Source organism: Echinops telfairi, unplaced genomic scaffold, assembly GCF_000313985.2.
Source record: "Echinops telfairi isolate 266 unplaced genomic scaffold, ASM31398v2 ScPeMD7_655;HRSCAF=1070, whole genome shotgun sequence".
Classification (NCBI taxonomy): Eukaryota; Metazoa; Chordata; class Mammalia; order Afrosoricida; family Tenrecidae; genus Echinops; species Echinops telfairi.
The window spans coordinates 9,339,184-9,358,677 of NW_022104553.1; the positions used below are offsets into that span (position 1 = coordinate 9,339,184).

The 19,494-nt window shown below is 54.5% G+C and overlaps 1 protein-coding gene across 1 annotated transcript; it reads right to left on the minus strand.

Annotated features, from left to right (window-relative positions):
- Positions 1-322: 322 nt before the first annotated feature.
- On the minus strand, positions 323-17,461 carry DHX16 (DEAH-box helicase 16). The gene is made up of 20 exons (XM_004711671.2): positions 17,096-17,461; positions 14,499-14,743; positions 14,256-14,418; positions 13,968-14,024; positions 8,469-8,723; positions 8,180-8,383; positions 7,912-8,103; positions 7,247-7,357; positions 6,994-7,109; positions 6,239-6,449; positions 6,016-6,114; positions 5,777-5,929; positions 3,835-3,975; positions 3,464-3,626; positions 3,247-3,365; positions 3,069-3,136; positions 1,697-1,859; positions 1,437-1,598; positions 999-1,172; positions 323-546 (listed from the first exon to the last, which is right to left on the minus strand). The coding sequence occupies exons 1-20, from the start codon at positions 17,300-17,302 to the stop codon at positions 418-420; spliced, it is 3,132 nt and encodes a 1,043-aa protein (XP_004711728.1). The 5' UTR covers positions 17,303-17,461; the 3' UTR covers positions 323-417.
- Between the last annotated feature and the right edge of the window lie 2,033 nt (positions 17,462-19,494).

Below are 19,494 nucleotides of genomic sequence, written 5' to 3' on the forward strand. Positions count from 1 at the left end.
TCACACTCACCGCCGACACCTGTGAAGAAACTGCTCGTGGGAGCCCTGGTAGCCCTGGGACTGTCGGAACCAGAACCCAACGTACACCTGTGCCCCAAGGCTTGATGGGAAGCCAGGGTGGAGGTGGCACTGAAGACAACGCACAAGAGGGTGGACACAGCCAAGCAGGCCCGGATTCTTCCCCGATTCTGTCAGTCATGTCTGTCCATCTCATCCTGTGTAAAGCTGCTGTGTAATTTAATTTGTAAATAATAAAGCTAAAGTGATACATTAATATGATAGATTGACCATGTGTCACAATCGATCTTTGAATCCCAGAAGCTTTACTCCATAAATAACTTTATTTACTTGGTATTTTTAAATAACACACAGCGAGGGGAGGAGCTGGGCTCAGGTTCAACTTCCGTTCTCTTCTCGTTACCCTAGCTCTTCCCGAGTCTTGCCTATCTTCTTGGGCATTTTCTTAGCATGGGGGTCTTCTAGCTCTTTGGCTTTATAATAGTGGGGTGCCACCTCCAGAAGCCAACTGCTCTCAATTTCCAGTACCTGAGGGGCGGGGAGAGAAGATGAGTACCACTGCCTTCTTTCCAACCCAAATGCGTGTGCGCGTACGAGCGAGTGCTCTCGCGTGACTGCACAGCTAGGACAGGCGCAAGCTCTCATTACTGCACTCTAAGGGCAAATACACCTCGCTTTACAGCATGCCAAGCACATAACCCGACACAAGCCTGGAGCCTCAAGACGGGCAGGTACGCCCTGTGAAGGCGGAAGTCACTGTGATCCCCACCAGTTCTGACACCAACAATGAAACACAGAACCCATGGTCTAGCTCGTCAGATCTTAGATGCTGAGATAAGTATTAGAAAAAGGGCCTTACTGTCTTACCCTATTTACACCCATGTACGTTTCTCTGCCCACCCGACAATTTGCAACAGGGCTCTCAGCCTGTCAGGGTACTGTGTCCCCAGCCTCCACCTGCCTGGCTGGGGTGCCCTCACCTGTCTCATGAACTCCTTGGTGGTCAGGACCAGTTCGTGGTAGAGCAGCCAGCGGGGCTGCTGCTCGAAGAGGGACGAGTTGGGGTGGATAAACACAGTCTGCTGCTGCTTGACGGTGCGGTACCCACTCCGAGTCAGCCGCGCTGTGTGGTAGAAGTAACCAGCGGTGATGGCCTAGGGAGCCGAGGGCAGAGAGTCAGTCAGGAGCCAGACGTCAATCAGAGAAGCCTCAGCACTCACACCGTACTTGGCAGCCTGATGAACCCACGGGGGCCCACCTTCAGTGGACCACCCCTGGGGACCAGTCTGGGAGGACACAGTCCACTGGGGTGGGGGATAGGGGAAATACAGCTTTAGCTAGAGGGGCAGCTGTGTGCTCTGCTCCCCACCCCACCCCCAGAAGCCTGCTCTGGAGGCACTAGGTGGAGAACCGCTGACCTTCCGGACTCGGATATAATCCCCCTGGCAGGAACTGAGACCAACTTCCACCCGCTCCAGGAGCCCCTCCAGCTGTTCCCGCACGTCCCGGGCTCGGCGCATCGATCTGAACTGTATGAAGTTCTCATAGCACCACTGGGAGGAGTAGGCGCTCTCGGCCCACTGTGAAGAGGAGGGGAGAATCAAGGGCATTATGACACAGCAGGGCGAGCGCTCCCTGGGGCGCCTCCGCTCCCACTCACCCAGGCAGGCCCAGTGACCTGAGTGTAAACGTTGAGCAGAGCCAGGTGGTCCCCACCGGGGAGGGAGAAGTTGATTCGGGCATTGTCCGCATGGACGACCTTGTCTTTGGGCCGATAGAAGATGGCGTTGTTGACGGACAGCATGGCAGCCACTGTCAGGATCTCCTCTGAGCAGCTGTACCTGGGGCAGGGAGGGCACAGCACACCCATTTAAAGAAAGACCTCCAAGGTCACAGGTGGAGGAAGGAACCATCATCGCATGATGGATATGTGCCTCAGATGGGCCTTGGCTACAAGTCTGGTGACCAGAACTGTCGACCCCACGGTGACACAGAAAGTGACAGCCAGAGGGTGGGGGGGATGATAGGAGTACCGGGGGCTTCTGAGAGTTTGGGCAGTTGAAAGGTATACGAGTGGGTACGGAAAAAACCCCAAAACCGCACTGATTTGTGGCAGACGGGGGACGGGTTTTGCCACGACAATGCACCTGCTCACTCAGCCATCTCAGTGCGCCAGTTTGGGGCAATAAACAGCATGCCTCTTGCCCCACACACCTGATTCACCTAACCTTGCACTGTGTGACTTTTGTTTCTTCGAAAAAGGACAGTGATTTGACAATGTAAGAAAAAAACGAGGGAGGTGTTCTCAGCCATCCAAACAGATGAGTTTGAACAATGTTTCCAAAATGGAAATAAATGACTGATGTACAGCTACCGCCACCCCACCCAGGAGGATGCGCAACAGAAACATGGGTGAAGGGAGACAGTGGAAGATACAAGATATGAAAACAATGATAATTTAGAATTTATCAAGGGGTCTCGAGGAGGGGAGGGGGAGGGAGAGGGAGAAAAGCGGGGCTGATACCAAGGGCTCAAGTAGAAAGAAAATGTTTTGAAAATGATGGCAACATATGTGCAAATGTGCTTGACACAATTGATGTATGGATTGTTACAACAGCTGTAAGAGCTCCCCATAAAATCTTTTAATAAGAAAAATGTTCCCAAGAATGGAATCGCAGATTTGCAGTGTAAGGGACAGTACTTTGAAGGTGATAATGTTGGTTTGTAAAAAAACTAAAAAAAAAAAAATTTAAATACAGTTTTTGGGAAAAAATTCTGGTTTTTTGGGGGAGTACCTCCTCGTTCACTCTGTGCACTGAAGAATGTTCCCAAACCAGCTATCACTCAGCGTCCCTCTCAAACAGATAATCTTCCACTTTCTTTTCTGCACCATCCTCATTTGATACCGTGACGGAGGAGAGGCAGGTCTGAAGACCTCTTACGGGCTTCAGGGGGGCAGTAAGAGTTTGCTCACAAATCATCGCTGGAAACAAACGGGGTCACAGCCAGCTTGTGGGCGAAGGGGCAGGCGGGAGGGAAGGGAGGCTCACTTTTCAGAGGCCAGAATCATCTTGGACAGCATGGGGTCCACCGGCAGCTCGGCCATCTTCCGACCAGACTGAAAGGAGGAAGGAGACCGCTGAGGCCAGTCCTTCCTCAGCTGGCCTGCCACCACGCCAGGAGTCACCAGAACCGCCCCCCTCTCCCCCTGCGGCCCTCCCAGCTCACCGTGGTGAGCTCCCCGAGGTGGTTGAGGGCTCCCAGGGCGTACAGCTGCTCCAAAGCCAGCAGCAGGGTCTCATACGGTGGCGGGTCCAGGAAATCAAAGTGCATGAGGTCGTGGATCCCTAAAAGGAGATGTGGCGGGGTCAGACAGTCCCTCCACAAGGGCTCAGGTGATTCCGGCCCCATCTCCCGCCTGTCCCTCGGATAGCACTGCCACCACCTAAGCTCTTGAGCAGCAGCACCACATTGCCCAGGCTGGTCCTCTGGATCTCGGGCACCGTTGTCTCCTCGAGCTCATGCTGATAGGCCCAGGCGGTATACAGGCGGAAGCACTTCCCTGCAGCCACGCGGCCTGCCCGGCCAGCTCGCTGATTGGCTGAGGCCTGCACAGAAGGGAGAGACAGGCCGGCTGACCAAGAGATAAACGGGGAGGAGGACTCATGAACAAAATCTGGGCAGATCCGGCCGGTGGGTGAGTCCTCCTCCTCCAGGAACCCCCGACCAGCTTCTGAAATGCACCTTCTCTGTAGGGTGGTTTGGCCTGAACCGTCCTCCCCTGCAGACCTCGTGCCCAGACAGACCCAGGCTGACCTTGCTGCAGGGGGTGACCGTGAGTGACTCCATGCCTGTGCGGGGGTTGTAGCTCTTCTGCTTGCAGAAGCCGGGGTCCAGCACGTAAATGATGCCCTCGATGGTGAGTGATGTCTCAGCAATGTTGGTCGCCACGACCACCTGGGAGCAAAGACAGGGGTCACCCCAAGACCGTGCCCTCCTAGCACCTAGCAAAAGCCATCCTGGAAAGCTGGGCGTCGAAGGGCAGGGGCAGAGGAGCAGTCCAACCAGCACGGGCTAGCGTCCAACATCAAGGGAGGAGGTCAAGGCCAAAAGGCCAACAGCAAGGGCAGCAGGACACAGGGTGGGCAGGAAGGAAGTGAGACCGAGGACTTAGGGTTTGTTTCAGGGATGAGAGATGGTTTCTGCCCCCATCTCCACATACTACTTTCAGTTCACTCCTCACACCTCACGTCCTGCATAGGCCTCGGAACACACTCCCTGCTTCTACCCCAGGGCCTCTCACCCAGGGGTTAGCAAACTTGTGAGGTGGAAGAGCCAACCCTGTCTCTCACCACAATGTGAAAACTGAGCCACAAGTAGATTTTTACAAAGAAATAGAACCAGTAAGTGCTGAGAGCTGCGCACGGCTCATGGGCCGCAGGCTGCCGACCCATTCCACCCCGGCTTTGCTCCGCTTCCAGGCCGACCCCGTAAGAGACAGAAACGTGCACCTGCCGCAATCACTCCCCATGCTCCAACAGCGTCCCATCCTTCGTCAGAATTGAATCCAAACTCCTCCTGGTGCCCTGGCTGCCTTCTGACCTCATCTCCAAGCGCTCTACCCAACTTTCCTCCAGCCCCGCGGGCCGACTGCTCCCTGGCTGTTCCTTCTGGTGGGGACACACTTCTCCCAGACAGGCCGGTCCCTCCCTCACCTGATGCAGTCTGAGCCATACTGTCACCTTCCAAGAGAGGCCTCCCCTGCACCCAACGGAGAGACCGTGCTGCGCTCTGCCACTCCGCTGTGCTGCTCTGGGTCTCGAGAGGCCCCTAGGAGTCAGCACTGCCTGGATGGCAGTGAGGGTGTGGCGCCCGGGATGACGCATTTCTATGGCAATTGCCCTTTCCCGCTAGATTACTTTCTGGGAGGCCAGGAACTCTGCTTTGTTCACACAGCAGCCTTCTCGAGGAGTCCTAGTGGCACACTGGGCTAAGCACTGGACTGCCAATTGGAGGGTCCGTGGCTTATAGCCCCCACATGAGGTAGTATGCTTCTAAAAAACTTTACACCCTTGGAAACCCTAGGGAGCAGTTCTACTGTGTCCTGCAAACCAAATACCAAGTCCACTGCTATCGAGTGGGTGCCGCCTCCGGGCAACCCTACAGGACAGGGGAGAACGGGAGTAGAGAGCCCCTCTTTCTCCCAGGGAGCTTCTGACGGTTTACACCCGCTGACCTTGCAGTTACAGCTTGGCATGTTACCACTGCACCACCAGGACGGCTCACTCTGTGCTACAGGGTCACTACGTGCTTGTGAGTGAAAGCCCACTCTCTCAAGTTCTCCCTCTTCCGCTTGCTGTCAGAGGCCCTCCCTAATTGCAGTCCAAAGCTTTCTGGGCTTCTCTCTCACTCCCTCACCACGTGATCAATCCCGTTGACCTCACATGCACCTTGGCCCTTCCTCTTTCTCCTGCCATTTTTCTTAAAGGTCCAGACCAAACCCCACCTTCTAGAAGACCCTGGGCTGCTCTCACCTCTAAATCTGCCCCGTGCTCTCCAGGGCTCAGGCACTGGGCAGGACCACGGGGCTGCCTGTACTCGCCCTCTCTCCCCAGCCCCAGAGCCCCTGCTCCTGTAGCGGCACAGGGCACAGGCAGGCCTGGCAGGGAGCAGACGCCCACCAGGTTTGTTCCATTGCTTGGTTTTGCTACGAGTTGCAGGAATTACAGGACTGTAAACGGGGGCCCCTGTGACGGACCTTTCTCGCCCCGGGGGGTGTGGGCTGGAAGATGCGAGCCTGCATGTCGGAGGGCAGGTTGGCGTAGATGGGCAGCACCAGCAGCTCCCGGATTTTGGAGCCCAGGCGGCGGCAGCGGTCCTGGAGCATCTCACAGGCAGCTTCAATCTCCTCCTGAGTTAGGGGGCGACACGGGGCCCTGGAGTCACAGGGGGCTGACACATCTGCCCTGCGCCCCCGCATCCCCTGCGCTTATGTACCTGTCCTGTCAGGAACACCAGGATGTCCCCCGGCGGCTGGGTCACGTGGATCTGCAGCACTGACACCACACAGGCTTCCAGGTAGTCAGCCTCTGGGGCCTGGCCAGAGGGTGAGATGGGGTCACGGGAAGGGTGCCTTCCCAGCCAAACCTTCCCTTTTCCTCCCTACGACAACTTCCCTGGAGGACCAGCTTCCAGCCGCAGGCTGAGCCCAAGGACGCACCTTAGTGTAGAAGATGTCAACCGGAAACCTGCGTCCGGGGATCCGGAAGACAGGAGCATCATCGAAGAAGGTGGAAAAGCGGGCAGTGTCCAGTGTGGCGGAGGCCACCAGGACTTTGAGCTCTGGCCGGAAGCGAGCTACATCCTTGATCAATCCAAAGAGAATGTCGGTGTGCAGGGTCCGCTCATGGGCCTCATCCACCATCACCACGCTGCGGAAGGGACGGCACGAGGCTGTGAGGGAGCTGTGAGTGCACTGCGGGCCTGGAGACAGGGCTGAGGTGCCCTGGGGGAGAGGGAAGCTCACCCCTCCCGTCCCTCTTCCCCAGCAGTGAATGTGGGGCTCCAAGGAGAAGTCGACCCTCCAGTTACATAGGACGAGCACCCAGAGAATTCTAGGACTTGTGCTCACCTGCAGCCTCGGCTGACACAAGCAGCCCAGCTCTGAAGGCTGTGAGCTGAGGCCAGACACCTCGAGGATCTATCTGCTCAGGGTCAGCAGCTGCTCTTGCCAGAGAGAGCAGAGGGATGGGAGAGGTGCGCTCTGAAGTCTCAGCTCCACCCCCCCACCCCAGCTCCTGATAACCTGAGCTGCTGCCACTGCACAGCTTCTGAGGCTGCACATCTCGATGGGAGCAGACCGCCTCACCTCTCTCCTGCCCAACTGAGAACTGGGGGTCTCATCAGGGGAGACCCAGCAAGGCCCTGGGGGGTTGGTAAACGGAGGGCGGGAGGTGGGCGGGATCCTGGGCGTACCTGTAGCTGGCGAGGTCAGGCTCAGAGAGGAATTCCCGGAGCAGCATCCCGTCAGTCATGTAGCGGAGAACGGTACGCTCCGATGTGCAGTCCTCAAAGCGGATGCTGTAGCCAACCTGGCCAGGGAGACCGAGAATGGGATGGGGTTCCCAGCAGGGAACTTGGGGCGAGGAGATGAGGAGTCCTGAGGGCGATGTGGGCAGAATCCCGGGCACCAAGGCCCCGAATCCCTCCGGCCTGCTGCTGGCCTCACCTCATTGCCAAGCTTCACGCCCATCTCCCGGGCCACGCGGGCTGCCACACTCATGGCCGCCACTCTTCGGGGCTGGGTGCAGGCTATCTTCATGCCCTTCTCCGTGTAACCCTGAACGACAGAGCGGAAGTAGAGGCTGATCTGCAGCGCCCTGGGGTCCTTGCGCCATTCAGAGAAAGCAGCTGGGAGAGCAGGGCGGGGCTGGAGGAGAGGCGGGGACAGAGCACCGCCAAACACCGGGCAAGAAGACTGGCACCCCAGGACCCGCACTGGGCTCCTCTCGGCCGCAAAGACCCAGCCCTCCGGGTGCTCACCTTCAGGTTGCACCAAGAGCCGAGCAGGGGAAGGACAAATCAAGTGGTGGCATCCAGAAGGGACGGGAACCGAAGGGAAGAACCCAGGAAAGCGTGTCTTTCACTGGGCATCCTGTGGCTCCTGCAGGCCCGTGGTGCTACGGCGGAGACCCTCGTGCTCCCCCCACCCCCTCTCGGTCTCTCTCTCTCTCTCTCTGCTCCTTTCAGCTAGCATGCCGACTGGTAGGATTTAAGATGAAAGGTCTGAAGGAGGGATGGTCTCTGTGCATTCTCCAGAACCTCACCTTCCGTGGGAAAGACAGGGAACCCATTACTCCACAGGTCAAGTGGGGGGTGGGGGTGGGCGCATACCTCCTCAAAGAGATACTGGGGTATCTGGGTGGTCTTCCCCGAGCCGGTCTCGCCTTCAATGATCAGGACCTGGTGACTGGCAATGGCCGCCAGGAGATCCTCTCGGAATGGAAACACGGGGAGGCTGTGGCGCACGGCCTGGATGGGCTCCTTCTGCTGGGCCTGGCTCTGCGGGGCCGGCGTCAAGGGCTCCTGAGGACGGAGGAGGAGGTGAGTGCGTGCTCCAGGGCCCGCGTCGGACCCTCCTCAGACCCAGCCCACCCCCCACCTCATCGCCCTGCAGCTGGGTGGCCCGGACAAACTCGATGGTCTCCTCTTCCTCCAGCACCAGCTGGTACTGCGGCTCCTGGGCGGCAGCGTCTCGGGCCCCGACCTTCAGGGACGCTGCTCCCAGCAGGGCCTCCTCCCAGCGCCGCTGCTCCTCCCCAGGCGCGACCGACTCCTCCTCCAGCACACTCTCAGCTCGCGCCGGCTGTGGAGGGGGCAGAGTGAGGCCTCACGGCGGCCTTAACAGCAGTCCCGCTCCTTCGCGCCGGGATGGGGTCCCTTCACCTCACCTGGCCTCGGCTCTCCTTGGGCATGTGGTAGCGGTTGGTGGCCTCCAGCTTCTCCTGCTCCCCAGCCGCCCGGTACTCCCGGGCCAGGTCCCGCACCCGTCGCTTGTACTTGAGCTCCCGCCGCTCGTGCCTGCTCAGCTCCACATCCCCGAAGAGGTATTCCTCGTCAGCCAGCTCCGCCTCCAGGTCCTCCAGCTTCTCCCGCTCCCGCTTGGCCAGGTACTCTCGGCGAGACTTCTTCCGCAGCTCGGGCACCTGGGTCAGAGGGGGCAGTCAGCCCCTCCCCTGCTGGAGCAACCACCTTGTCCTTCCCTCCCTCCAAGAGTGAAGCACTGGGGCCCTCCCCCCTTCTCAACACCCCACAGGACTCACCTCGATGCGCCCTGCCCTGGGCCTCCTGGGAATGCCACATGCTGGGTTATGTACTGTGTCCCCTCAAAATACTTCCTAGCACCCCACCCCAGGACCTGTGGACACAATCCCACTTGGAACTAGGGTTTTCTCTGTGATATCAGTGAAACAGTGGCAGCACAGACACAGAGGGAAGCAAATACCCGTGGAGGAAAGGCAGATGCCCTGGGAGACGTTGAAAGACAAAGAGAAACAGACTTTCCCTAGAGCTGGTGGCCTGGATTCCCACTTCTACCCAAGACACGCTGGCAGCCCACACTGCCCTGCAGCAGTAGCGCCCAGCCGCCGCCCAGGCCCCTCTGGTCAGTCAGCATCACCACTTTGCCAGCTTAGTCAGGAAGGCAATGATGAGATTAGGTCAGACCTCACCTTCAGACCCAAGGGCTGACACCCGTATTTAAGAAGCACAGGCCTCAGAGGGAAAAGACAGACAGAAGGAATGCATGGGGGTGCCCACCACAGGCAATCGTTGCCCCAGTGACATGGTCCTGGTCCTAAAACCAATGAATGCCGTTTGAGAAGGGGGGGAAATCAATTAGATACAGAAAGTTGGAATTAGAAGATCAGAGAGTAATTCTGAGGCACACTGTAATTAGGGGCACCTAACTCTCTGGGATACCCTCTCTCCCACACGAGTCACTTGGCTTCCACACTTTTACTTTTTAAAAAAATTTTTGATATTCACTTTATTGCAGTGGCTGGAATCAAACCTACAATAAGTCTGGGCATGCTTTTGTGCCAATTAATTGACAATTTATAAATATGAGAAATAAAGTGAAGATTCCAAAATATTTCAGAAAGAAAAATGGGTAAAAGGCAGAAGACAATGGGTGAGGTCTTCAGAATGGCATGGGCAATATATTTCATTTTTACTTCCAAATGAGACAAAATTATCAGGGAGACCTAAGTTCACACGAAAGATTTTTAAAGGTAACGGTTCCAAAGACGTAGCTCCCTTGTAGTTTTCTGGAAAAGCCATCCAAACAACAGCACACGCCATGACGTTAGATGCTCGGAATCCAGCAGAGTGGGTGCAAGAACGGCGAGCAGTGCAGGGAAGTGGCCTCCAGTGGAGGGCACCAGAGTCAGACAGGGAGCTGCAGGGCAGGGCTCTGCAGAAGGTGGGACACTCCACAGCGGCTCCGGCTCCAGGCTCAGGCTCAGGGGCGGCAGAGGGCCACTGCGGCTCCAAGCTGAGCCCGGGCTAGGGCTGAGGGTGGCCAGCCGAGGCCGGAGGTTCAAGCCAGTAAAAGTGGTGCAGGGAGGAGGGGAAGGTGGAGCAGCCGGCTGACCAGGGGTGGGGAGTGGGCTCGGGGTTGCCGTGTCTGGCGCACACTCACTGACCTTTGTCTCAGGACACATGATGGAGGGCAGGAGCTGATTAGCGATCTCCTCAAGGCCCTTTCTGCTTTCACAGCGCTCTCTCCAGTGACGACAAGGTCTTGCAGAGGCAACCCCCACCAGTCCCCTACCCCTCTCAGACTCCGCTTCACTGCGTGGCTTTTCTTAAAGGCTTGAAGCGGAAGTTTACAACCGTGACCTGATCTGGGTACCAGCGCCAAGACCACCTTTCAGCCTGATGGCGGAGGCAGGTGGGTTGTTTAAAAACATGTGTGCACACGCGCACGCTCAGAGCAATCTGAATATCAAACAGCATAATGACACGAGAGACTGTAATATAGCAAAAATAAAACCCACACGTCCAAAGGGGTCAAACACATACTCCAAGAGAATGGAGGAAATTGCTCGTGTATCATCAATGAAGTTAATTGTTTTATCAAACTCCCTGCTCTGAAAGCTGGTAATTAATGGGAAATAAACACACCCCCTTCCTTTTCCGAAGGGTATGAGAAAGCTGAGACTGTGAACTCCTGTAAAGATTGACGGTCTTGGAGTCCCACAGGGGCAGTTCTACTGTCTTATGGGGTGGCTGTGATTGGGATTAAATCAATGGCAGTGAGCTTAAGCTTCAGAAGGCATGTAAGCGTTTCCCTACTCATTGAGAAAACGCTCCTCTTCATATAAAAATGAGAGCCAAAAGTTTGTGAGCAACCCCCTAAGAAATAGCTACAGGGAGCTCTCCTTATCTGGAACAAAGACAAAGATGGAAATGGGAGATTTAAAGAAAGTAGTCTACACAAACCATGACCTCCTCTACCCCGAGACCAGAGTAACTAGATGGTGTCCGACCACCAGCAATGACCAGTCGGAGCAGAGCCAAAACAGACAGAGGCTAACAAAACAGAAGGAAAACGGGGCCAAAGAATTCAAGTTCCTAAAGTCCAAATTTACTGGACCGGACGACTAGAAAACTCCCCAAGACTATTGTCCTGAGGTATTCTTCAAACCCTGAACTGAAACGACCCCTAAGGTCACCTTTGGGCTAAATTATAGGTTAGCTCATGAGACAAAGATGTCACCTGTGAGTCATGAGCTCCTTTACAAAATCATCTCAGAAACTCACACCTGCTGCCGTCCAGTAGATGCCGGCTCTCACAGCAGCCCTCTAGGGTAGAACTGTCCCAGTGAACGTCCAAGACTGGGACTCTTTACGGGAGTGGAAAGCAGTCTTTCTCCCTCGGAGCAGCTGGTGGTTTTGAACTGTGGCCTTTCGGTTAGCTGTCCAAGATATAACCACTAGGCTGCCAGGGCTCCTTAAAAATCATCTAGAGAGGAAGCCAGTACAAGGATCTACATGTGACCTCCTCCCTGGGGGACGGACAGCAGAGGGGTGAAGGGAGACGTTGGACAGGGCAAGATATGACAAAATAATAATTTATAAATTATCAAGGGCTCATGAGGGAAGGGGGAGTGGGGAGGGAGGGGAAAAATGAAGACCTAATGCTGGGGGCTTAAGTGGAGAGCAAATGTTTTGAGAATGATGAGGGCAATGAATGTACAAATGTGCTTTACACAATTGATGTATGTATGGATTGTGATAAGAGTTGTATGAGTCCCTAATAAAACGATTTAAAAAAAGAGAGGGAAAAAAAATCATCTAGAGAAGATCATACGGCCAAAATGTACTCTAAAGCGAAGAGGAGAAGGTACTGAGGCAGGGCAGCTAGAGCAACAGCAATGGTACAACCAGACTGGGATGAATGACAAACGATGTGAAACGTGTCCCCGGCAACACAGAAACAAATGTGTACAGATATTTAAATGGAAATCTAATGCTCCATGTCAACTTACACTTTAAGAAAGTAAAACTATGAGAAACTATGTACAAATGCGCTTTACACAATTGATGTGTGTATGGATTGGGATAACAGTTGTATGAGCCCCTAATAAAATGTTAAAACAAAAAAAAACAAACAAACAAAAAAAGAAAACTATTCTTTTTTAATGCTAGAAGGAACAAACTAAAACTTACACCAAACCATGGCTATCGAATTGATTCCAACTCGTAACGACCTGATAGGATGGGCAGAAGTCTCCCGTGGGCTTCCCAGACTGGAACTTTATGCAGAGGAGAAAGCCCCACCATTCTCCCACAGTGCAGCTGGTGGCTGGCTTCAACCTGCTGACCAAGCCAGTTTAAAGCTGCAGTTAGCAGCCAATGCCTAAGCACCATGCTCCCAGGGCTTCTAGCCCCCAAATGACCATTGGTTAATGCCAACGAGATAACCTGGGCCGGAAAGGCCCCGCAGTGGTTGCTGGCAACCACGAGATGAGAGGCTGTGGGTGGAAGGGACATCTGTACTCATGGGCACATCAGCAGGCACGCGGTGTTCCCCCATGTGTGACCGAATGTGCAGGGTACATTACCACCCAAGGGGAGCTCCTACCACGCTGCTTAAATGGAGTCCAGGCAAACTTAGACTGAACGTCCGCTTTGAAAGTCTAGAGGAAGCACTTGAAGGAAGAGCTTGATGCCAGGGGACGGAGATCAGACAGATGCAGACGTAGGATGGCATGCGAGACGAGAAAGTAAGAGAAACAGGAAGAACGTAAACAAGCCAAAGAAGCTCCGTAGCCACAGGCAGCTCCTGAACTCCGGCTGGATTCCGGAATGGAAAACTGTTTGGGGTCCTTCTGGTTGTGGGCTGGTTCTCGGTTGAGCCATGAGAATCACGGCTCTGTCTTCCTAGTGTGAGGGCAGCAGGGAGAGCTCAAGCAGAATGTCCTCACTCCTGGGACGTGAGGCTCACCTACCCGCGTCTCCACAACTCTTCAACAGCCGACTGGCCTCCACTTGAGGAGAGATGGCCAACACCCCACAGGATTAGCAACTCTGGAATCCCCAGGAAACCACCAGAGGGCTCCCTCTACTAGTCTTTCAGCTTCTCTATTTGTTTGAAACTTGTCCTCGCTGAGAAACAAGGGTAAATTCAGGCAGGCGAAGGAAAACACTATGAGCGCATGCAGGGCTATCTCAGACCAGCGTCCCTTCGTGGGCGGGGACAGGAGATGGACTTGTCAGGAGGGACCAGAGGGCCCACAAGCGAGTCTTCAGATGCCAAGATTCTCAAAAGAGTCCCAGGGCAACCTACTTGGGAAATCGGGACTTTGGGAGCCTGCCTCCCTCACCAAGACTCACACCAGAGGAGTCTGGCTCATGAATTCTGTCATGGGCAAGGGGTTCTGTCCTTGTCCAGTGAAAAGACCACCTCTCAAAGTCATAGGGCGCTCCCACAGCCCCATGGGGATGTCGGGGTTAGGTGATGGAGATACCCAGAGATGACTTGTCAGCACAGCCCCGGGAGCTGAGACAGCTGCCCTGCTCTTGCCCTCCAGCCACCCTGTGACACATGGCGGCTGCCTTTGGCTGTATCCCTGGAGGTCCCAGGCAAAGAGAAGGCTCCCATCTCCCTAACACACAGTGGTCTGATGCTACAGTAGAGTCAAGGATGGCGTGTGGAGAGCTGCCATCGAGGATTCCATCCCTCTATAACTCACATCCGCACAATGGCTTTCTCCAAGCCCCTCCATGCCAGACGGCTCTTGTCCACTAACCTTCATTCTCTGGAGGCCCGATTATTCCATCCACAAACCCAGAGCCCTTCCTCTGTCTCTTCCCTAAACCTCCCCAGCAGAAAAGACTGCCCTCTGTCTTCTGACGGGAGCTGCCTGGGCCCTGGGGCTCACCATGGCTTTCCGGTCTTCCTCAGCCAGCTTCAGGCGCTTCTGAGCCTCTTCGTACGCCTGGAAGATGAAAGCAGAGTGAGGGCCTGGGAGTCGGAGCGTCTTTCTCCCTCTAGAATCGCAAAGGCCCCTTCAGAGGCACCCTTGCACAAGGAAACGTCCCCGCTCAATAGGAATCTCCACAGCTGAAGGTACGGCACGCAGAGAGAACCTTCACCAGACAGTCCCTGCTCAGCGACCAGCCCGACCGACCCTCGTGGGGCCTGCCGGGACATTGCGCCTCCCACACACCTTCTTGTCTGACCGCTCCAGGACATTGCGAGTCCGGTCCTTGTCCCGCTTCCGAACTCGCTCAGCAAAGGCATCGCGCTCCTCCAGGTCCTGCAGGCGCTCCCGCTCTGTGCGCTCCCACTCATCCTCCGACTCTGGCTTCTCCGCCTGCTGCCTGCTGTCCCTGCAGCCCCAGCCAGAGCATAACTAAGGGCTCCAGGCAGCCGGCCCGCCCCAGCCCCACTCACCTGGCTTCGAACTTACCCCGTCTTCCTCCTGTCTTTCTCAGAGGCCTCTTCCTCCTCCTCCTCCTCCTCCTGGCATTTCTTCCTCAGGTGCTTCCGTTTCTTCCGCTTCTTCTTGAAGCTGCTCCCAGCCCTGCCCCCGGTCTCCGCACTGCTCTCCTCGCTGTCTTCTAGCAACTTATACGACCGGTTCTTCTCCAGCAGGGCCCGAGCCTCTCGCTCAGCTGCGTGAGCTGGCTTTTCCACCACCGCCTTCCGTGGTACCTGTCAGCAGAGGTGAGGAGAAGGGGTGGGAGCCGCGTCTGATCTCTGCCCACCTTCTTGGCCCTCCGCCTAAGTCCATTTCCCTTTGAGGAATTACTTGACTGCAAGCAACCTTCACCCTCTCTCGTTCCCGGGGTTCACACCATGCCCCGGAGGCTGACATGGGTCCCTGAGTTTCCGGATGTCCTCACAGGCCCCCCTTTAGCAGATACTTATTGACGTCTGCTCCGCGCCAGGCATCATTCTGGGTTCTGGACAGAGGGCTAGATGGAAAAGGACGAAAGCCCTGTCCTTGTGCACCTGATCCTCGCAAGCCCAACGCTCAGGTCCTCAGCTTCCTTCTCCCGGCTTTGCTTTGCCCCACGACTGGGCCATTCCTACAAAAAGCCTTACCAGCTCCTTGTCACACAGCCTGCATTGTGTCCGACTCCCAGGGTAAACTGGTGAACAGCCACATGCACTGTGCCCTCATGGCACTAACATTCTAACTTCATCTCTACCCATGCGCCATATGCCACAGCCTCATCCGCTGGCTGCCATCCTCGGACTTTGCTGGACAATTTCACCCTTGCCCACCGCCATCAAGTTGATTCCACCACCTTGTGTCCCTCGACAGCGATGGTTCTCAACCTGTGGGTCACAACCCCTTTGGGGGTCGAACGACCCTTTCACAGGGATCGCCTGACTTGCAAAATGACGGTGATGAAGTAGCAATGAAAGTAATGTCACCTCACCACCACATGAGGAACTGTATTCGAGGGTCCCGGCCGTCGGAAGGTTGGGAACCGCTGCTCTACAGGGTGTCTGAGGCTGCACATCCACTGTACAGGAGCAGATGGGCCCCAACTTTCCCCCAAGGAGCAGCAGGTGAGGCTTACACTGCTGACACCTACCCAGCACTGCTCCCAGGACTCCCTAGACAAGTACTTCAGTAGTAGGGATACAGTCATGACATTCACATGGCCCTGTCTTATCTCACCATTTCAACCATTACTCCAGCCTCCCTTCTCCACCTGATACTCTAGCGGATCTCTGGACCTACCTTCCCTGATCGCCACACATCCCTTCTCCTCCCACAGCACGGCGCGAGCATCGCATTGATGCTTTCCTCTCAAAAGTGTGGTCAGTGGACCAGCAGCATCCCCATCACCTGGAAGCTTGTTCTCACTCCCTGCCATCCAGTCAAGGCTGACTCACAGCCTGATGCCACGACATTTTCTGAGTGGGGCTGCTAACCACAAGGTGAGCAGTTCAAAACCAACAGCCACCCCAAGGGAGAAAGAGGCGGCTTTCTACTGCCATCAAGATGTGTGTCTCTGACCTGAAATTTCTCTAGGTGCATGTATTTCCTGCTTCCATCATAAAAATTTATTCCCTGGCTTTTTATATACTGATGGTGGCCTTTTCTTTCTTACTCATTATTTGTACTTTTATACTATTATTTTATCCTTACCACTTTATTTTTTATTGTTTCTGTTGGGTTTTCCAGTTTGGGAAGCATGGAAGGAGTAGATGTATAGCGATAATAACGGATGCAGGGGGTTTATAGGAGATGTAGGGGTTAGGGGAGCAAACAATGTATATGGGAAGGGGGAGGGAAACACTAGAGCTGATTGTGATTCTAGAACTCATTTTAAAAGCGATTTAATCGTGTCTAAGAGGAAATGTTCTAAAATTAGTTGTGGTGATGACAGTACAATTCTTAACATGATTGAACGATTGAATTGTAAACTATGTGGATTATGTGCCAATAAAACTGTGAAGCAAAAAAAAAATTCGTCTCGGAAATCCACGGGGAGCGCGTTAGACTGCACCCTATCGGGTCACTATCAGTCAGATGCACGGTTCAATATATCAGAGGTCTGACATCGGGGTCATGCCTTGGGCTTACTAAGCAAGGTCTGCGGTTCGAAATCGTCCGCCGTTCCGCGAGTGAAAGGCAGGGCTTTCTCCTCTTGTAAAATGTTAGTGTCGGAAACCCACAGGGCCAAGTGTCCCTGTCCTATGGGGTCGCTGTGAGTTGGCATCGGCTTGATGGCAGGGAGTGAGTTCTCCACCCACGGCACGAATGTTCTCCACTGAGCCGGGCACCCAGCCTCTAGCACAGCAGCTGGGAGACCACAGACAAACTTGTGAACCGAACTTACACCCGGTGGCACGGGGGCTAGGCCCTAGGCTGCTAAACCCTTCGTCTCTGACCCTTTAAGGGCAGTTCTCAGAAGGTCACTGCCCCCTAAAGGTCGCTCTGGGTCCAAGCTCCACCGCAGTCCCAAGGCAGGGGTGCGGCCCGGCCCCACCCCCGTTCCCGCCCCGGGCCCGCCCCCGTCGTGTCCACCCCGCCCTTCCGGACACCTTGTTCCAGAGTCTCAGCGCGAAGTCCCGGGCGGGCCCGCTGAGGTCCAAGGTGTCGGTGTCTCGCAGGCGCTGCACGAAATCCTCGGCCGAGGCGCTGCGCTGAGCGGTGCCGATGAGGAACTGGGCCACGTGCCGCTCGCTCAGGCCCAGCACCGAGTGCAGCTCGTCTCGCACCCAGCGTTCCAGCCCCTCCGACGTCGCCATGGCGACGCCGGCTCCCTGCTCCGGGGCCTGAAGAGGAGCTGAGCTGGAGGCCCAGTCCGCACGGAGGCCTAGGACCCCCGGGCTGGAGCTTACGCTCCGCCAGGGAGCTCCCGTAAGGCTTTGGGGCTCAGCTTCCAACAGAACCAAGGCCTTCTTACCGGTCCCTGGGCGCCGGAAGTGGGTCCGCTCTTCTCTTCCGGTCTGCGTAGTACGGTGGCCGAGTGAGCTCTAGAATCGCGGAACCTCACCTAAAGCCCTCACTTCCTCTCCCCACTTCCGCCTCCGCCCACTCTCGTTGTCGCCCCCTGGTGGCCAGTTCGTGAGTGCCTACGTCATTTAATAAGCACTGCGTGTCGAATCGCTTGTGGAGCCTTGGTGCGGTAGTGGGTTGCACGTTGCATTGTTAGCCACAAGGTTAGCAGTTCAAGGATACCAGCAGCTTTCGATTCGGATTTTTTTCGATTTGGAATCTTTTAGTCCGGGGATAGGCATGCAGACTGGACGGTGCTGGGAGGCTGCTCATGAAAGACACGGGTCTGGTGTGTGCCAAAGCCAAAAAGAAAAACCAAATAGTTTGCACTGCCTTTGTGGTAAAACCTAGTTTGCTTCCTAGTGATGACTGGCTTCCCGAGACTGACTTTCTTCCATTTGAAGAATGTCCAAATAAGGACGCTACATAACACATAGTCCATAACAAACCCTCTGCTTCCAAGTGGAAGAATCAAGATAGCTTTCATTAATTTTTTGGATGTCAGATGCATATTGATGCCTTATGGAAGATGTCCTTGGGTTTTGAGAAGTCACTGATGGGAAAAGAGCTTTGGCCCCCTCTTGGCCCTATCACTAGAACAAACTCGGGCAGGTTGAGTTATGGACCAGACTTCTCTGCTTACATTAGCAAAAACAGCAACAACAAAACCCATAAACCTTAAAAGCCAAACCCAACCCAACCCAACAAAACCCAAGAAATTGAGCGTCAGGTGTGAATGTGTGATGACATTATCCAATACAACTAAGCACAAAGTGAGTGGTTCAAAGTCACCAGATGCTCCTCAAGAGAAAGAAGAGGCTTTGTCTGAGAATCCCCATATAGGATCACTATGAGTTAGAATCAACTCGATGGCAGTGGAGTTGGCAGTATGTGAGTAGGGATAGACTCTATAGCAACTGGTTTGAGTCAGTGAAGATACAACAGAGAATGAATCAGACAAAAATATCCCTTCCCCAATTTACATTCAAAAGTGTTAGGGAGAGGGGCAGGGGAGATGGATAGTAAATAAAATATATGAAGGAAGACCCTCAACAAAGTGGATTGATACAGTGGCTGCACGAGAGCTCGCGCTTGACAATTGGCAGGTACAAGCATGACATTTCCTTCTGTTGCACACAGGGTCACCATGAGCCAGACAGAACCTACCCAACGGCACTTAGCAATAAGGAACCAAAAAGAAAGCAAGGAAAGGGGAGAGCTCGAGTTCTAGTCCACATGGGAGACCCAGGTCCATGCTTGCGAGAGACTAGCCCATGATAACTAAGAGGGACACTCGCTGGGTCTGGTACCTGCAGCAAGGATGAATACAAGATAGGTATCCAGGCAGGGGAGGGGGACTTGGGACGGGTGGGGTGTGGAACAAAGGTGTCTTTTTTCCTTGATGCTCAGAAAATTGTTAGAGGAGGGGAGGGGAGAAAGTTCTCAAATTAAGGAATGGGCAAACTGTTGCGAACTTTTGCTAACAGTTTGAGAAATTCTCTAATGGCTGCTTTTTTAAAAGCAAACTTGTTACCTGAAGCTCTGCTGTCTGATCTCTGCTTGATTCAGCTTCTTACTCTCACGGTTAAGTGGATTTCCTGGATACTGCTGTTGGGAAACGGAAGCATTGCTATTCCGTTAGCACGCTCAGGTGGGTCCATATCATGGATTTCTTGGATACATTGTTTTCTGTTTCTGAGATTTTTTTTTTTGGTCTCAGCCTATCTGCATCACACCTGATGTAGCTCTTGACCGAATTCATTATTGATGTAATCATTATGTTTCCTTCTGTTTCCACACCCTCTTGGAACTGGCTCACTCTTTTGCCACCTTGATGGTTACAGGTCTTTGGCATGTGCTTAACATTCACCTGTCTTCCAAGGTCTTAAGGAGAAAGAAAGAAAATGTTTTGAAAACGATGATGGCAACATATGTACCGTTG